The following is a 16,303-nucleotide window of genomic DNA, read 5'->3' on the forward strand; positions in this document are numbered from 1 at the left end:
AAAACACTGAAATTATTCAAAGCAATTTCTCTGATCACAATGGAGTGAAGATGGAAATGAATAACCACCAAAGAACAAGAACTTTCAAAAATACATGGAAATTAAATAACACACTCTTGGATCAAAGAAGAAATTGCTAGAGAAATCAGTAGCTATCTAGAGACAAATGAAAACGAGAATACAACATATCAAAACTTACAGGGTGCAACAAAGGCTGTGCTGAGAGGGAAATTTATTGCCCTAACTGCCTATATTAAAAAAAGAAGAAAGAGCAAGTTGGTTCTTTGAGAAAATCAATAAAATTCTCAGCAAGGCTGACAAAGAAAAAAGAGAGAGGATGCAAATAAACAAAATCAGAAATGAGAGGGGGTCATTACCACAGGCCCTGAAGAAATAGAAAAAATCATAAGAGGATACTATGAACAACTATATGCTAAGAAAGTAGACAACTTAGATGAAATGGACAAAATCCTAGAAACACACAAAACAAGGTACACTGACTCAAGAAGAAACAGAAGCTCTCAACAAACTGATCATAAGCAAAGAGATTCAAAACGCTCATCAAAAATCTTTACAAAAAAAAAAAAAAACTTCCTACAAAGAAAAGTCCAGGGCCAGATGGCTTCACAGGGAATTTTATCACACATTCCCAAACGAACTAACACAAATCCTGCTCAAACTTTTCTAAAAAACTGAGGAAAAAGGAATACTACCTAACTCATTTTATGAAGCCAGCATCACTTTAATACCAAAACCAGGTAAAGATGCTATAAGAAAGGAAAGCTACAAGCAATTTCCCTAATGAACACAGATGCAAAAATTTTCAACAAAATATTAGCAAACTGAATCCAACAGCACTTTGAAAGAATTGTACACCACAACTAAGTGGGGTTTTTCCCAGGAATGCAAGAATGATTCAGCATAAGAAAATCAGTTAATGTAATACACCACATTAACAAATTGAAAGGGGAAAAAAAAATCACATGATCATCTCGGTTGATGATGAAAAAGCATCCCTCAAAATTCAACATCCTTTTCTGATAAAAACACTTCAAAAGATCGGGTCAGGATTAAGGTAATTCAGAATACAGAGGTAAGGAAGATATTGCCTATATTTTAGAACTTTACCTCCTCTTTACGGTAAGGAAGAAAATTTTATTATGTCCAGAACCTAGGTGTTCTGTAGTACATAATCTACCTCAACCTGTCTGGATAGATCATTTAAACAATCCAAACATAGGAAGCCCAGAGTAAGAAGCGATGAGGGCCTTTAATCCTGTATAGCTTAATGTAATACCTGGATACATCCCTGAGTATATTAAGCAGATAATCAAAAAGTTTGGGTAACGTCCCTTGAGGGATAGGAGAAAAGTTATGGAACGTTTAACTTTACCACTGGGGAAACCCCGGATACTGTGCCAAACATTAGGCACTCAAATCATTAGGCCAAGCCCTTGATCTTGAGGCTTGTTCTTGTGAAGCAAGAACCTATGGTATGCCTAAGAGTCACCTCTGGAGGACCTCTTTTGTTTCTCAGATTTGGCCTTTCTCTCTCTAAGCCCAACTGTGCAAGTGAAGCCACTGCTCTCCCCACTATGTGGTTGAAAGTCTCCCTGGTGGCATGGGAGATGACCCCCAGGGATGAGCCTGGCTCTGGCACCATGGGATCAACAATGCCATCCTGATCAAAACAGGGAAAAAAAGTGTAGCAAATAAAGTATCAGTGGCTGAGAGTTCAAATAGAGCCAAAAGGCTACACTGGAGGTCATTCTTATACATGCTTCATTTAGACATTGCTACCTATCATAACTTGCCAAATCCCAACCAAAACCATTCCTGCCAATCCTAAAGAATACCTAGGGCATTATTATTTAAGTTTCTACAAAGGTTCCATGTACTAGGGTAACTCTCCAAAACCTACAACTTCAAGATGGATCCTGGATAAGCCCTTCCAGAACATCAACTAGTTCCATCCCCTTAACCTATATTATTGAAAGCCCCTTCCAACATGAAAAAAATTAGAATGGGCATAGCCCAAATACCCCTAAAGAATCGGAGAAAGATCAAAGGTGATGGTGAAATTATAAAAAAGAAGGTAGGATTTAACAAATGAGTATGAGTGTTGAGTTATTATACCGATATTTCTTTTAGTCTCCAGTACCTTACAGCAGCTAGAAATAAGAACCTAAAATTGTGGAATTGTAACTCATATCAAATTCTGAAATCTGTTCTACAACCAATTGTTGCAATGTACTTTGAAATTTATTGCTTGTATGTATGTATGTTATTTAAAGAGAAGGAGGAGTATAACAGAGAAGATAGGAGTTAACATGAGTATGACTGCTGCTGAATCATTCTATTGATATGTCTGTTGGTCTCCAGTGGCTTGGAGCAGCTAGAAGAAAAAATGAAAAATTGTGGGAACTGTAACCCACACCAAACTTTAAAATCTGTTTTATAACTACTTGTTAAATGTACTTGGAAATTTATTGCTTTTTTGTTATATTTCACAATAAAAAAAAAAGTTTTAAAAAAAACAATGTCTTGTCTAAGTCCTCTAGGATCCTTAATTGAATTATCAGTACAGTACAAAAATGATTTATTATTATGAAAAAAACTATTGTTTTAAAGTAATGAAATATTATATTCCTAATTCTGTAGTAACAGTCTTTAAACATTTCCTATACAACAGTAATGCTGACCATTGAAAAAACCCAAATGACAATAATAAACCATTAAAACTATCAAAGGATGTAATGACATGGCATATCTAAAAACACACATGTACTACTAAACTACCATGGTCAGTTTTTAAGATCACTGTGTCCATCCAAAATATCCTAAACTCTTTTTACACAAGCAGCCCAATCCCTTAGCACTGAATCAATCATGACTGTGTCAACACCATAAAAGATACTTTTATCACCACTGTACTGTATCCTTCATATCCTTTGGGCATTACCAAACATCAGCAAAACCAATGCAATTATGCATGGAACATTTTTATTGATATCGTTCCACTGAAACACAAAAGAAAAGTTTGCTGGCTTCCAGGACCCAGAGAACCTACCAGCAGATAAGGATGTCGGATACACTGTGCTTACCTGCAAAGCTGCCTTCTGTTGGGCTGCAATATGCTGTTGCTCGGCGTGATCCCGGAAATCCTTATTAAGAGCTGGTCTGGAGAGGGCAAGGCTAAAATGAGAACCTTAGTTACCTGGTTGTGTACGGCAGAGATTTTCTCACTTCTGAAGCACATTTTTCACTATAGATTCTTTATAGGTGATAAAAAACAACCTCCCAGAATAAGAGGCCCTTTCCCTTCCCCCACTGTCTACACTAATTTACATAAAGAAGGCCCAGGCTATTTACTGGGGCTTCATGTGATCTCTTTTTGTTTATAAAGTATGGCTCCTACTTTCAAACAGATTCAAGGGAGTCAAGTCTTTTATGAATCCCATTAACATTATTTTTGAAAAGAATTTTAAAAAATCACATGATATTCATAAACAGTAAAGCCACACTTTGTATAATCAAACAGAGGCACTCATTCACCACACTGCAGAGCAGTTAATATGTGTGTGGTTCTGTGCTTATTAACACTAGGGGTATAAAAATGTACAAGACAAAGCTCCCAGACTAACATACAATTATGAAAAAAATGTGATCCTTGCATTAATAAGCATATCTAATGTAGCTGGAAGGATAATGGTCAGGAAAACTTTATGAAAGTTAGATTTAAGATGAAAACTGAAGAACTGCAAATTGCTGGCAGAAGGAAAAGCATGTGAAAAGGCCCAGCGTTAGAAGAATAAACAGAGAGTTCAGTAGGACTGAAAGTCAGGTTTGGGGAAGGGTAAAGTGGGCTGGCAAGAAATGCCAGGATATGAAGAGCCTTGTGAAATAAATTAAGAAGTATAGACCTTATCCTAACAGTGATGAGAGACTGCCAAAGAGTTTTAAATAGGAGTGATATGACTGACATTATCACATATGGTTCAGAAAGACCACTACTACAGCAGACAGTGCTGGCTGCCTACTTGACAGCTGTTCCTCTCTCTTCTTCCTTGCTAATGGGAACCTGAATTTGGTTCAGTGATCAGTGGTGCCATGTTTCAGGGAAGGCCAGGCTTAGGTTTAGGCTTAGGCTTAGCCTCAGCCCCAGCCCCAGCCCCAACCCTAGGGGGTAAGCCTTGATGGATGCAAGAAAATGCCATTTCCCTTGCCAGTTTAGGCAAGAAAAAGGCACACAATTTGGGGCATCAAGAACTGATGGATAGTCAGAAGGCTTCTGAGAACATTTTTCTTATTCTTACAAAAGGGACATATAATGGGAAGTTTTCCAGCTTCTGGCTCTGCAGGTGACTTGGTGGGAAGGTGATGCCTAGGTAGTGCAGTCATATTCTGACCAGGAGGAAGCCACTCCCTCACGGAGGATGGTAGACAAGAACGACAAAAGGAACCTGGATCACTGATGACACTGTTGTGCCACTGAATTAAGTTGTTCTGGAACTACTCTATCTTCACACTCCTGGTTAGCATGTATCCTAGTGTTTATACCAATTTTGCTGGTTTTCTGTTATTTCCGATAAAAGTATCTTTACTGACACAGCTGGTGAATGTATTTGAGATGAGCAGAACCACCAGGAGTTCAGTAAGGAAATATGATGGTAATCAGGACAAGTATTGAGAGTGGCAGGACCAAAGTAGCATCAGTATTAACGGAGAAAATGGACAGGTTTGAGACATATTTCAAAGTATAATCATGATAAAATGGCAAATGGTTGGAGATAAAGGTGGAAGGGAATAACAAAGTTCACATTTCTGACCTTGGTTCCTAGTAGACGAGGAATACAATTCACTGAAACAAACCCAAGAATATTAAGTAGTTCATTAGAGAGGGAAGGGAAGGGAAGCCAAGTTCAGTTTGGGATATAAGTTTGGAATGCCTGTGGGATACGGAAGTGGAGATGCCCAGGGGTAGTCTGGTACTTAGGAGAGAGGTCTGGGCTAGAAATGCAAATATATGTTATCAACACATAAATCAAGACAGTGTCCTATTCTTACTATACTCTAAGAGTGAGCGAATGGAGCCAGGGAAAGAGCATATTTGGAGGAGGGAGTGATCAGTGGTGTCAACATTAAGTTATCTAAAAAGAAAAGGACTTTGGTCCACCAGATTTAGCTGATATTACAAGGGACAAGTTACAAATGAACCAAGAACATATTCTGTGTTTTGGGGTGTGGCAGGGGGACAGAAAGTCAGACTGCAGTGTGTTGAGGAGTGAATGATAAGTGAGAAAGTACAGACAACTCCTTTAAGAAGTTTGCCTTAAAAAACAGAGGGGAGGGAAAGTAGTAGCTGAAGAGGGATAAGCGATCTGTGGGGAGACATTTAAGATGGGAAAGACAATACAATAAAGATCTTTAAGCTATCTAAAATGTACCTCCTTGGCAGAATGCTTTAAAAAAGTGGGCCATGGCAATTTCAGTAACAAATAAAAACCACACAAAATGTTCTTTTTAGAAAAGACTATAAGAGAAACTAAATACTCTAATACCTAATTAATTAAATAGTCTAATTCTTTCAAATCTACCTAGGGACCAAAACACAATATATAAATTCCAACATTAAAGAAATAAACAATTGAATTAGTTATTTTGTCCAAGAATTTTCTATATTAATGAATTAAACTGCATTCTTCTTTTAAAATCTGTATTCTTCACAGAAAACAAATTAAATAGATTAAAACCAAGTAGATATTTCATCTATTCTGTTGAAGATGTCAATACCTAGCTCCAGGATGATTTGTTGAAGATTGGTTCTGCATAAGTAATTTTCTTTTCTCTTTGTCCAGTTCTGCCAAGATGGCAACTCTATTTTTATTTTGAAAACCTAAAAGAGAGAAAAATAGGAAACATTTTAGAGCTCTTTCAAAAACCTAGGCCATTATAATCCAGAAAACAAAATGTCCACTCTTTGACATGATACTCAGCTCCCTAGTGAGATGGGTACCATCCCCTCCTGCACACTTCCCAGAAACTTTTAACACCTAACACAATACATGCAAACATTCACAAAGTATAATACTGACCAAAGGCATCTAAGACTTAGTTCTAAATAATTTTCATCACCAAGGTGTGCGCCACAGTATTTGTTTTTTAACAAAAGCTCTGTAGCCCTAAATGGTGTAGGGAACAATCACTAACCTACTGTCAATCTTTGGGAGTGCAGATTTTTCTTAGTTCTCTGTGAATGCCTCTTTTACGAGGGGAAGAAGCATCAGACATCCTCAGATCAAAAATATATTTCTTTTTCTCAACTGCTTTCATTCAGAAATGACACAGTCTTTCAAGGAAAACGTCAAAGAATTGCAACTGACCAGAGAAAGATATGGAACAGACCGGGCAGCATACAAAGAGGCGTGGCTTTGATCAAATCCTTAATATGGGGCTTGGTTTTTAGTTTACTGGCATAAGATCTAGAGCAGAGGCTGCAAAATCATGGACTAGAGCAACATCAATTATATTTAAAAAACAAATTAGATACCAACATAAAAACACTGAAACATTGCACACAAAATTCCCAGATTTCTAGCACTTTTCAAGCAGAGCAGACCCTCAACCACTGAGCACTCCTGAGGACACGAGGGATTCTAAGAATTGTAATACTGATTATTTTATAAAGAGAAGAATTGAGAAAAGGGATAGAAGTTGATTGGGAACATAGCAGGATGTCCAAGGAGCATTCCTACTGAAACTGGGCTGAACTAGAACAGAAGCAACCAAGGTTTACAGCATTTTCAAATAAAACCTGCCCTTAAATTAGGCATCAGTCCTGGCTGTAGCCAGTACTTTGGACAACAGGTGTCTTCTGCCATATCCTTTTTAAGACGTTATCATCTCTCGTTTTCCTCTCTGCCCACTTATCCTTATGTCATCAAATTATCGTCCAACTCTAGAAAGAAGAGACTCCCTCTTTGGGGATTAGATAATTCACACTTTACACATTGGTACTTCTGAGGACAATGGCTTTGTGAGCCTTCCAGGTGATTTACGTACTCTAATCCTCACTGTGATCACCCTCTTCTGCCTGACCTCTCACTTAGTCTTCAAGGAAAGACACTCCATGGGCCATAACATCCCTACTGTCATTACCTGCTCCTCCCAACCCGGCAGACAGGCATGTCTCAGGAGAAGTATTCTGTTTAAGTCAAGACTTCAGTGAGGACAGCCAGGCTGCCAAGAATGTACTTTATACAACTGCTTGTTTCTGAAAGGACAGTAAGAAGGAATTTTCTATCTCAATTTAGAGTGAGAAGAAATGAGGTAGAATAAGAGTCTGAGATAGCAAAGTTTGAATCGATGAGAAATTCCTCCCAAGATCTCTTTACCAGACTTACTAAAACAACGTATCTTCATAAAGTTGTTTTATTTGCTTAGGATAGTTTGAAGTTTCCAAAGGTGGCAAATTTAAATCATGTTAAATGAGGGGCTTAAAGAGCATTACAAAGGCTCCTTCCAGCTGTGACACATGAAGATTCTAGAATTTTCCCAAACATCTGCAGCCCTAGAGTTCTCAGCTGTTTTAATATTTGAAATATTTCTGCTGGTGCATGCTAATGCCACAGTAAAGGATGCCATATGTAATAATAATTGAAACTTTGTCAAAATATTGTTAACATTCTCAAAGAATATATAATTATGAATCTACTGATTCAGGGACAGGAGAAGCTAACTGATAGGGGTGGAGAAATGAGGCAGAGAGTGTGCCACCACCCTGACCCCTACAACCATGTGGCATGAAACTGTATCCCAATTTTAAAGACAAGGCTGCTCAGATAACCATATTGAGGAGCAGAAAAATGGCTTGTTTCTTTCTGGTATTTTGGAATATCACAGTGATTCTCACTTAATGGCCACAAGCCTCCCCGGAAATAAGCATAGAGAAGGTCACTGTATTGTAGAGTTTGATAATGTTGAATTCCACTGATTTTCTGATTTTCTAGGTACCAAAACTTGACTGAGACATGTTTTTGGAAATGCTTTCATATTTTTATGAAATGTTATATGCTATTTTTATTTAAAAATAGATTTTCTCTTTTGTAGTAAACAGAATTAAATCTAAAATGTATGGATGTTTGCATATAATACCAAACAAGTAGAATGGGGTGATAACTCAAACAACCTCATCCATTAGAAAATTTAAGTTGAATGTTCCTTTCTACTTGGTATCAGTGACTCGGTCTAACTACTTTAAATCATAGGTTAATTTTTGCACAATGCCCCTAGACCAAAAGAAATACCTACCAGTTCTTTTTAAGTAAGCAGCTCCAAACCAATATGTATTTATGTCCCAATATCTTATAGTTGTTTTTAAATAAAATGCACATAAATAGAAAAAAACAATACATTTTTATTCATATAAAAACAACCACAATTACTTATTAATGAGATGTTTGTGCCTGGTAACGTACAATTCCTCAAGCCTTGGAATGAATTCAGACACCACCATCCTCACTCCCTCTTCCACAGTGATTTTCTCATGATACTTATTTTCTTATCAAAGCAAGTGCTGAAATTCCAACCTCACAATGATAGCTATCATTGATATCAATGATATCATTGAGAGAAATATGGTGGACTGTTGAAATTGTAAACCACCTCAAGCTAGTTCATGAGGAGTCCAAAAAATATCAAGTATTGCTGTGTTTCACTGGAAAACTTAAATACCTAGGTGTCCTCTGGGAATTCTCCATCATACCCTAGTGCAGAGTTCTGCAAACAATAGCTTTAGACCTTTCCTTCAACTACCTTCCAAAGCAACTGATGAATAATTTCACTCACTTTTATCAGGGCACTCTCCAAAGGGGTCTAAAATTCAAATAGCATACAAATAAGGCAAGCATAAAATATTTTCAACCATTAAATAATTCTCTTTCTATATTTTTTTATGTTCAAATGGGAGAGTATTATGCTTTGGGAAACATTCTTCACTTTAAAAAGAACTCACCTTTTGAATCCTCTAAATAACACATTCCAGTATATTTAAACAAGTCCCCCCATAAGGGAAGTTTCTATTGCGTGCAATCAGTAATATCCATATTCTGTGCCTATTCATCTAATCCACTGTCAGACCAATGGATGAGATTAATAGGCCTTTTTCTAAAAAGGATAACCATCACAAATCATAAGCATCAACTCTTGTTTACATAATTAAGAGTATTATGTAAACATAGTAACATAACCACTGTAAGAAAACGTCTATATTTAACTTATTAAATTGCCTATCTAACCATTTTCTACCAACAAAATAGCAATTTCATATGCTTCACTAATTTATTGCATATTTAGGTATCTTCCTGGACTTGGCCAATGAGCAACAGCCTCATTTAAAAAAACTTCAAGCATTTTTGACATTCACAGCATAGATAGGTCTAGTTACCTTCTTGTTAACCATGGAAAGCTCAAGTGTAAAAATCTGAAACTATAAGCTGTAAATTAGTATTTAATGTAGTTCCTTTGACTATCAGAGTTCTTATAAAAGCAGTGCACTAAGGAGAGCTGTTCTCACAGTGAGACTTGTCATCCAAACAACAATCATTAGAGATGGCGTGACAATGGATTAGATGAACAGGCATAGAATATGGATATTACTGACTTCACACAACAGAAACTTCCCTAAAGGTATGTAATATAGATTAGGGAATTATGGAGGGACTTGTTTAAATATACTGGAATTTGTTACTTAGAGGAATCAAAAGGTGAGTTCTTTTTAAAGTGAAGAATGCTTCCCAAAGCGTAATACTCTCCCATTTGAATGTACAAAGTTTCATATGTTTAAAGTAAGTTACATCACTAACTACATTTCCAACTATGGTACAAAACTTTTTTTCCTTTTCTCAGAAGGGACTAATGCATTCTTGGAAGACACTTATGTAGATCCATCTGTTTAAAGATAGTATACATATAAAGCAGAAAATTCCTGAAGAGCAACTTTTAAAAATCAGACAGTATCTATGTGATGAGCAAAGTCAGTCATCACACTTATAAATAATCATGAGCTGTTTAGAAATAGCAATTTCCCTCAAGATTAATTTCTTCACAAAAAATTATTTTAAAGACTATGTCAATAAAGTCAATTGCAGATACATAGGAATTACATGTTGAAGTACAGCAAACAATGGAAAAAAGTTTGAAAAGGTTACATAAAAATTATGTGATCAATAATGTTCAGATAAATACAAGCACAGCTGAGTGCTTCAATTCTCTTCAATGTATATCAACTATATTATAGAAATTGTTTTTTAAATTTTGATAATCTGATCAGTAATACTGACAATGACAGTCTCATAAAAACACAACATTTTTGTTTCCAAAGTGCACAGGAGCAAGGTAACATAGGAAAGAGGAAATGAAGCAATATAAAATACTCATATAACAAGTAAAATAAGGTATTTTTAAAAATTTACTATTTAGTACTATGAATTTGGAAAGTAATTTTCAAAGGAACTAAAAATTATAAGCATTAAAGCATGTGCTGTAAATATAAAGCAGTAAATGACTTTCAAACAACACATCCAGCTGCTGTGCTAGGATGGTAAGATTGAATATTGCTTGCGTGGTATTTTTTAATGGAAAAAACCTTGAATTCAAAAATTTTTCAAGATATATAAGACTATTTAATCGCTCTGGCTCTGTTTAACATTGTAGATTGACGTTGAACTTTAAAAGTTGATTCTACTCCCCTTCCCTCATTTTACTGATAGAAGTTCGCAAAATATACAAAAAAGATGGGAGGAGGCATTCCTGACAGAACTTTATATACAAAGATATATTTCAGTGTAATAATCACTGAAATCTTATCATGTAGAGATATGTATGGTAAGTTTTTTTTAATGTAGTAATGTTAAAATTGAATTGTACTACAGTTACTACACATACCCTTAAAAGAAACCTTTTCCTGTTCTGTCACTACAATGCCCAGCAACAATGCCTTCCTCCTTATTGTCATCTCCCTGGAACACACTTTCGTTTCCAATACTATTCTTCATTAAAAGGAACCAGGGCTCTATGTCAAGTACTAGTTTTGTGTTCTTAGGTCAGGAAAAAAATCATGATGGGTCTGAAATAGCTTGTTGTTGGAAGGCTTTTTAAAAGGTCCAGGGTAGTGCCAAACGGACAAAGGAGCCAGTCTGAGGTCAGTCAGGCTGACATAATTTGAACATTGAAAAGAAAAAAATAATTATAGCAATATGGAATAACTTGAATCTGTGATAAGCCATGAATTCATAATGAAATGCAAAAGGAAAAATTAAAGTACATAAAAGAAATCGTAATACAAAAGAAGGGTGAAAATAACAGGGTACTTAACATCTTACCAGGTTAATGAGGTTAGTGTTAACACTTAGGCATTTTGTTTCTCATAAAGTATATGTCTGCTTATAAAGTAGAATTGTGCACTTTTTTTGTTTTGGTGCAAGGAGGGTAGGAGGGATAAGCCAAACAGTCCCAGAAAACGGATGTCATGTACCAAGAATGGGAAAGTCGTCTCAGCACTGGTCAGCACATAGTTTGCACATGCAAACTATGGAGTAGGAGACCAGAGCTTGATGAGCACCTCAGGCCATACACAAAGGCCAAGTACAAACGGTGAATTCTAAATGATGAATTAACCAAGTATCCTAAAGATAACTGTACACACTTCACCTCTGACCTCCTGGAAGACAAAACTTCTATAATTCCTGGCAATAATGCTACCAGAAAAGGTCAATTCATAATGATAAAAGAACAATGGTTTATGAAACACAGATCTCACGCAAAACAGTATTTCTAATTCAAAGAAGAACTCCATGTTGCAAGAAGCTAAAAATCTACAAGAAAGACACGAGCTCCCATTAACTTAGAAGAGACCCAGCCCAGCACATACCAACATAGCTTTTAAATCATCCTTAAAGGTCTAACCAAATCTGTGTTTTAACAAAGGATCAAACCGAAGATCAACTACCGTGAACCCTGGCAAACTGAACTTTCGTTTTGTTTTGGTACAGTTAAGTTGACCATCACCTTAGGAAGGTATAGAAAAGCACTATAATCCTGGGAAAGTACAGAAATAAGAATCTGGGAAAAATGATATACCACCAGGAAGACATAATAAATGTGTAGAGATAGTGAATAAATTAATTAAGCCCATAGGTTAATAATGTAAAATAAGTCTAATTTCAAGTGTAGTAAATTTTATAATTACTATATAAAGTGTTTGAAGTATTTCAGGCAATCACATTTACTGAAATTGTAATCAAACCTGTTATTAAAGAGAATTTAAATAAGCTTGTAACCAATTTCTAAATGTTTAAAATTTTTATTTTGGAACTTTATTAGATAAGTAGGGTTAATAAACTGAGCATTAATTAAATTGTAAGTAGTGGTGGCTATTTTTCTTGATGACTCAAATGCCCTCAGACAGTAAAGATTTGAATAAAGTAAAAAAACAGAATGGAATGTTTGGGTATTGGCAAATAAAACCGTGTGACTTCAGCACAAATTATGTGCCAAAGAAAAAAACCAGTGACAGAAGAAACTGAGAAGGTAAGAAGGAGCCAGATGAGCCCCCAATCTTGGGGTTCGTTCATATGAAACTTAACCCCGCAAAGGACAGGCTAAGCCTACTTAAAATTAGGCCTAAGGGTCACCCCCAGGAGAACGTCTTTTGTTGCTCAGATGTGGCCAGCCTCTCAGCCAACATGACAAGCAAACTCACTGCCCTCCCCCTCTCTACATGGGACATGACTCCCAGGGGTTTGGACCTTCCTGGCAACGTGGGACAGAAATCCTAGAATGAGCTGGGACTCAGCACCAAGGCACTGAGAAAACCTTCTCGACCGAAAGGGGGAAGAGAGAAATGAGATAAAACAAAGTGTCAATGGCTGAGAGATTCGAGTCGAGAGGTCACCCTGGAGGTTATTCTTACAAATTAAATAGATACCACCTTTTTTAGTTAAAACCTAACAGAGAGGCTGGAGGGAACTGCCTGAAAATGTACAGCTGTGTTCCAGTACCCATGTTTCTTGAAGATGATTGTATAATTATATAGCTTTTGCAGTGTGACTGTGTGTATGTGAAAACCTTGTGTCTGATGTTTCTTTTATCTACCTTATGGACAGATGAGTAAAACATATGGATTAAAAATAAATAAGTAATAGGGGAAACAAATGTTAAAATAAATTTAGTAGATTGAAATGATAGTGATCAATGAAAGGGAGGGGGAAGGGGTATGGTATGTATGATTCTTTTTTCTGTTGTCTTTTTATTTCTTTTTCTGAATTCATGCAAATGTTCTAAGAAATGAAAAAAAGAATGTTCATATTGTATGTTGATTGGTTTTATTAATAAAAATTTAAAAAAAAGGAGCCAGAAAATTAGAGACCCCATATCACATACTAGAACTTATCTTTATCAAATAGGCAACGAGAAGCTACTAACTGTATCTAGGAAGGAATATGGTGCAGATAATCCTACACAGTATTCAGAGCATGTTCTGGTGGTAACTGGGGAATGAATTACAGGGTAGAAGAAACTTGCACTCGGGAAATCAGTGAGTCAATGTTCAGAAAGGGGTAGTGAAATAGAGAAGCAGACTGATTCAAGAAATAATGCAAATGACATAGAACTTGATATGGGAGAGACTGGGGAGGAAAGGGCAGGGACAACTCCAAGGCTACAGCCTGAGTCACAGGCTAGATGATGGCAGGGCTACTACTGTCAAGTTTGTGCAAGCCTTGCTGCTCCATACCACATCACAACCAACATGTAAAAATGAGCCCACCTTCCATATAAAGGTTTCATTTCTATAAAAATCTTTAAGGGATTTTTATTATTTGTTTTTGAAATTATGGCTACAAGCAACTTAATTTATATTCAGCTACAACTGCTTGGCAATCATACAGCATACTCCGGAATCCTTTCAAATAAAAAAAAGTTTAACTTTACGAATATTAAACTCAACACTCTGTGGGTCATAATGTTTCATTTTTGAGACATTTCAGTAATTTATTTCAAAATTTCAATTTTTTTTTCCATATTTTGAAACAAAGACAGTTTTGGATTTCGAATATTTTCATAGGCCTTTGAAAAGCTAATGTTCTGGGTACTATACTTTTACTACCTTCTGTGTTAGGCATATTGAATTTGAGGTTGCAAATGGAGCCCCAAGATTTTATACGAATTTTGTCTCCTTTACTTCTCAACTGCATGGTCTTGGGCAAGTTAACTGAACCTCTTCTAATCATCAGCTTCCTCCATAGTACAAGTGGGATAATGCCTGTCTCTGGATATCAGTTAATATCCCATGTTTTATCCTATGCCTTTCATACCATATAATGCCCTTCCTCCCTCCTCAGTATGTCTTTAAAATAACTTCCCCTCTCAATTCTTATTCAATAGTCCAATTCAAGCTTATCTCTTACATAACATGTCTATCATGAGCCACTAAAGGCACTTTATAGGGAAAGGGTATGGTCAGATCGATTAGGCTTTTTATTTTCTGATATTAGACTTTAATTCTCCTAAAACCTAGCCTTCCTTCTTGAGCATTTAAAAAAATAAGATATTATTAACTTGCATGTCAGTTCTGAACAAAAAATTACACTATTAAAATATGTAAGTATTGTTAACATTAAAGTGCTGACAACTGCTTATTTCAAATTTGAGATTTACTGACACATTTGAGACTTGAGCACATACTAGGTAGTCTATGTGATGGTGTGAAGTGGTTAAGTATAAATTTTCTATAGAAAAGCTATCTTCCACCTTAAAAGTTTAGTAGGGAATCAATATATAACATTTTACACACTAATTGGGATTTTTAAAAAAAATATGGTCTCTTACCATATTAATGTACCTTTTTCATCTTCAGAAGCATGGGAGTGTTAACGAAGTTTAATGTTATCTCATGTACAGTAGGAATCACTTAATATCCCTTTACAGTAACTAGCCTTTGTCCTGATAAAATGATCTTAGAATAAAGCAGCACACTCTAAAAATATTTCCACTTCTGGAACTATAACCACATCTCCGTCCACAATCATACACATCTCATTTCCACATTCATTCATAGACACACCTAAATCCTACACATTTGTCACTAAAACATTCTAGCATTACATCATATTGCACCTTCTCTTACTAGTTCTGTCACACATAAAAGAAGGACTAAATGGGTCCTTTTGGGGAAATCTATGAAATCAAATCTATTTTCATAAAAAAACAGATTTTATTTGAATTGATTGCTCTCAAGTGTACAGTAGATTTTCTTGAAGCTATCTGACCTGTGATTTTGTAACAGACTGAATGTAGAAGCAGACTTGAGAATCCAGCTATCTTCTACTAAGCCAGATATTAAACAGATTTGCAAAAAGGTGAAAAAATGGCATTGAATTTTTGTGTATTTTGGAATATATAGTTATTTTTCATTAAAATTATGTTATTTCTATAACAAAAACAAACAAAACCTCACTAGTAATGAGGACTAACTGGGAATTTTTGTTGAAAAAAATTTAAAAACTAAAAATTACTATTGTTTGAGTAGTGGGATTATGATTAATTTACTTTCCAGCTACAGATATTGTATCACTTTCATAGCAATGATTTTTTTGTTTACTTTTAAAAAATTTTTTCTTTATTGTGAAATATACATACAAAAAAGCAATAAATTTCCAAGTATGTTTTAACAAGTAGTTATAGAGATTTTAAAGTTTGGCATAGGTTACAGTTCCATGATTTTTTGCTTTTTCTTCTCGCTGCTCCAAAACACTGGAAACCAAAAGAAATATCAATATAATGATTCAGCAGTCATACTCATTTGTTAAATCCTATCTCCTCTGTTACATACCTCCTCTTTTTCTTTTTTTATGAAAAATAACATATACAAAAAAGCTAATAAATTTCAAAATACATAGCAACAATTAGTTGTAGAAAATATTTCAGATTTGGCATGGCTTACAATTGCACAATTTTTTAGGTTTTTACTTCTAGCTGCTCTAAGGTACTAGAGCCTAAAAGAAATATCAGTATAATGATTCGGCACTCATACTCATTTGTTAAACCCTACATTCTCTGTATAACCCTATCACCTTTGATCTTTCTCCCTCTATCCAGGGGTACTTGGGCTATGCCCATTCTAACTTTATCGTGTCATAGCAATGATTTTTTTTTCAAGTATTTAAAAATACCATTCAAATCCTTCCGATGATAAGGTATATTTTAAAACCTCAACTTCTGAGACCAAGGAAAAGTTGTTTATTTA

General features: G+C 35.6%; 2 protein-coding genes across 5 annotated transcripts in view; one reads left to right on the forward strand and one right to left on the reverse strand.

The window, feature by feature from the left end:
- The window catches only part of KIAA1958 (KIAA1958 ortholog), a 284,958-nt gene that overhangs the window by 265,686 nt on the left and 2,969 nt on the right, over positions 1–16,303 (forward strand). The gene's annotated exons all lie outside the window — the stretch shown is intronic.
- Positions 1–16,303, reverse strand: part of INIP (INTS3 and NABP interacting protein) — a 31,892-nt gene that overhangs the window by 4,365 nt on the left and 11,224 nt on the right. For 3 of the 4 annotated variants that reach the window (XM_077142266.1, XM_077142273.1, XM_077142288.1), the window contains 2 exons: positions 5,794–5,896; positions 3,105–3,195 (listed from right to left, as the gene is read on the reverse strand). In XM_077142266.1, the coding sequence (XP_076998381.1) occupies positions 3,105–3,195; positions 5,794–5,896 (194 nt within the window). Of the gene's footprint in view, positions 1–3,104; positions 3,196–5,793; positions 5,897–7,403; positions 7,620–16,303 lie in introns of those variants that run through there. The other variant, XM_077142280.1, reaches the window with a different exon arrangement.

Source organism: Tamandua tetradactyla, chromosome 2 (genome assembly GCF_023851605.1).
Source record: "Tamandua tetradactyla isolate mTamTet1 chromosome 2, mTamTet1.pri, whole genome shotgun sequence".
In the NCBI taxonomy this organism is placed as follows: domain Eukaryota; kingdom Metazoa; phylum Chordata; class Mammalia; order Pilosa; family Myrmecophagidae; genus Tamandua; species Tamandua tetradactyla.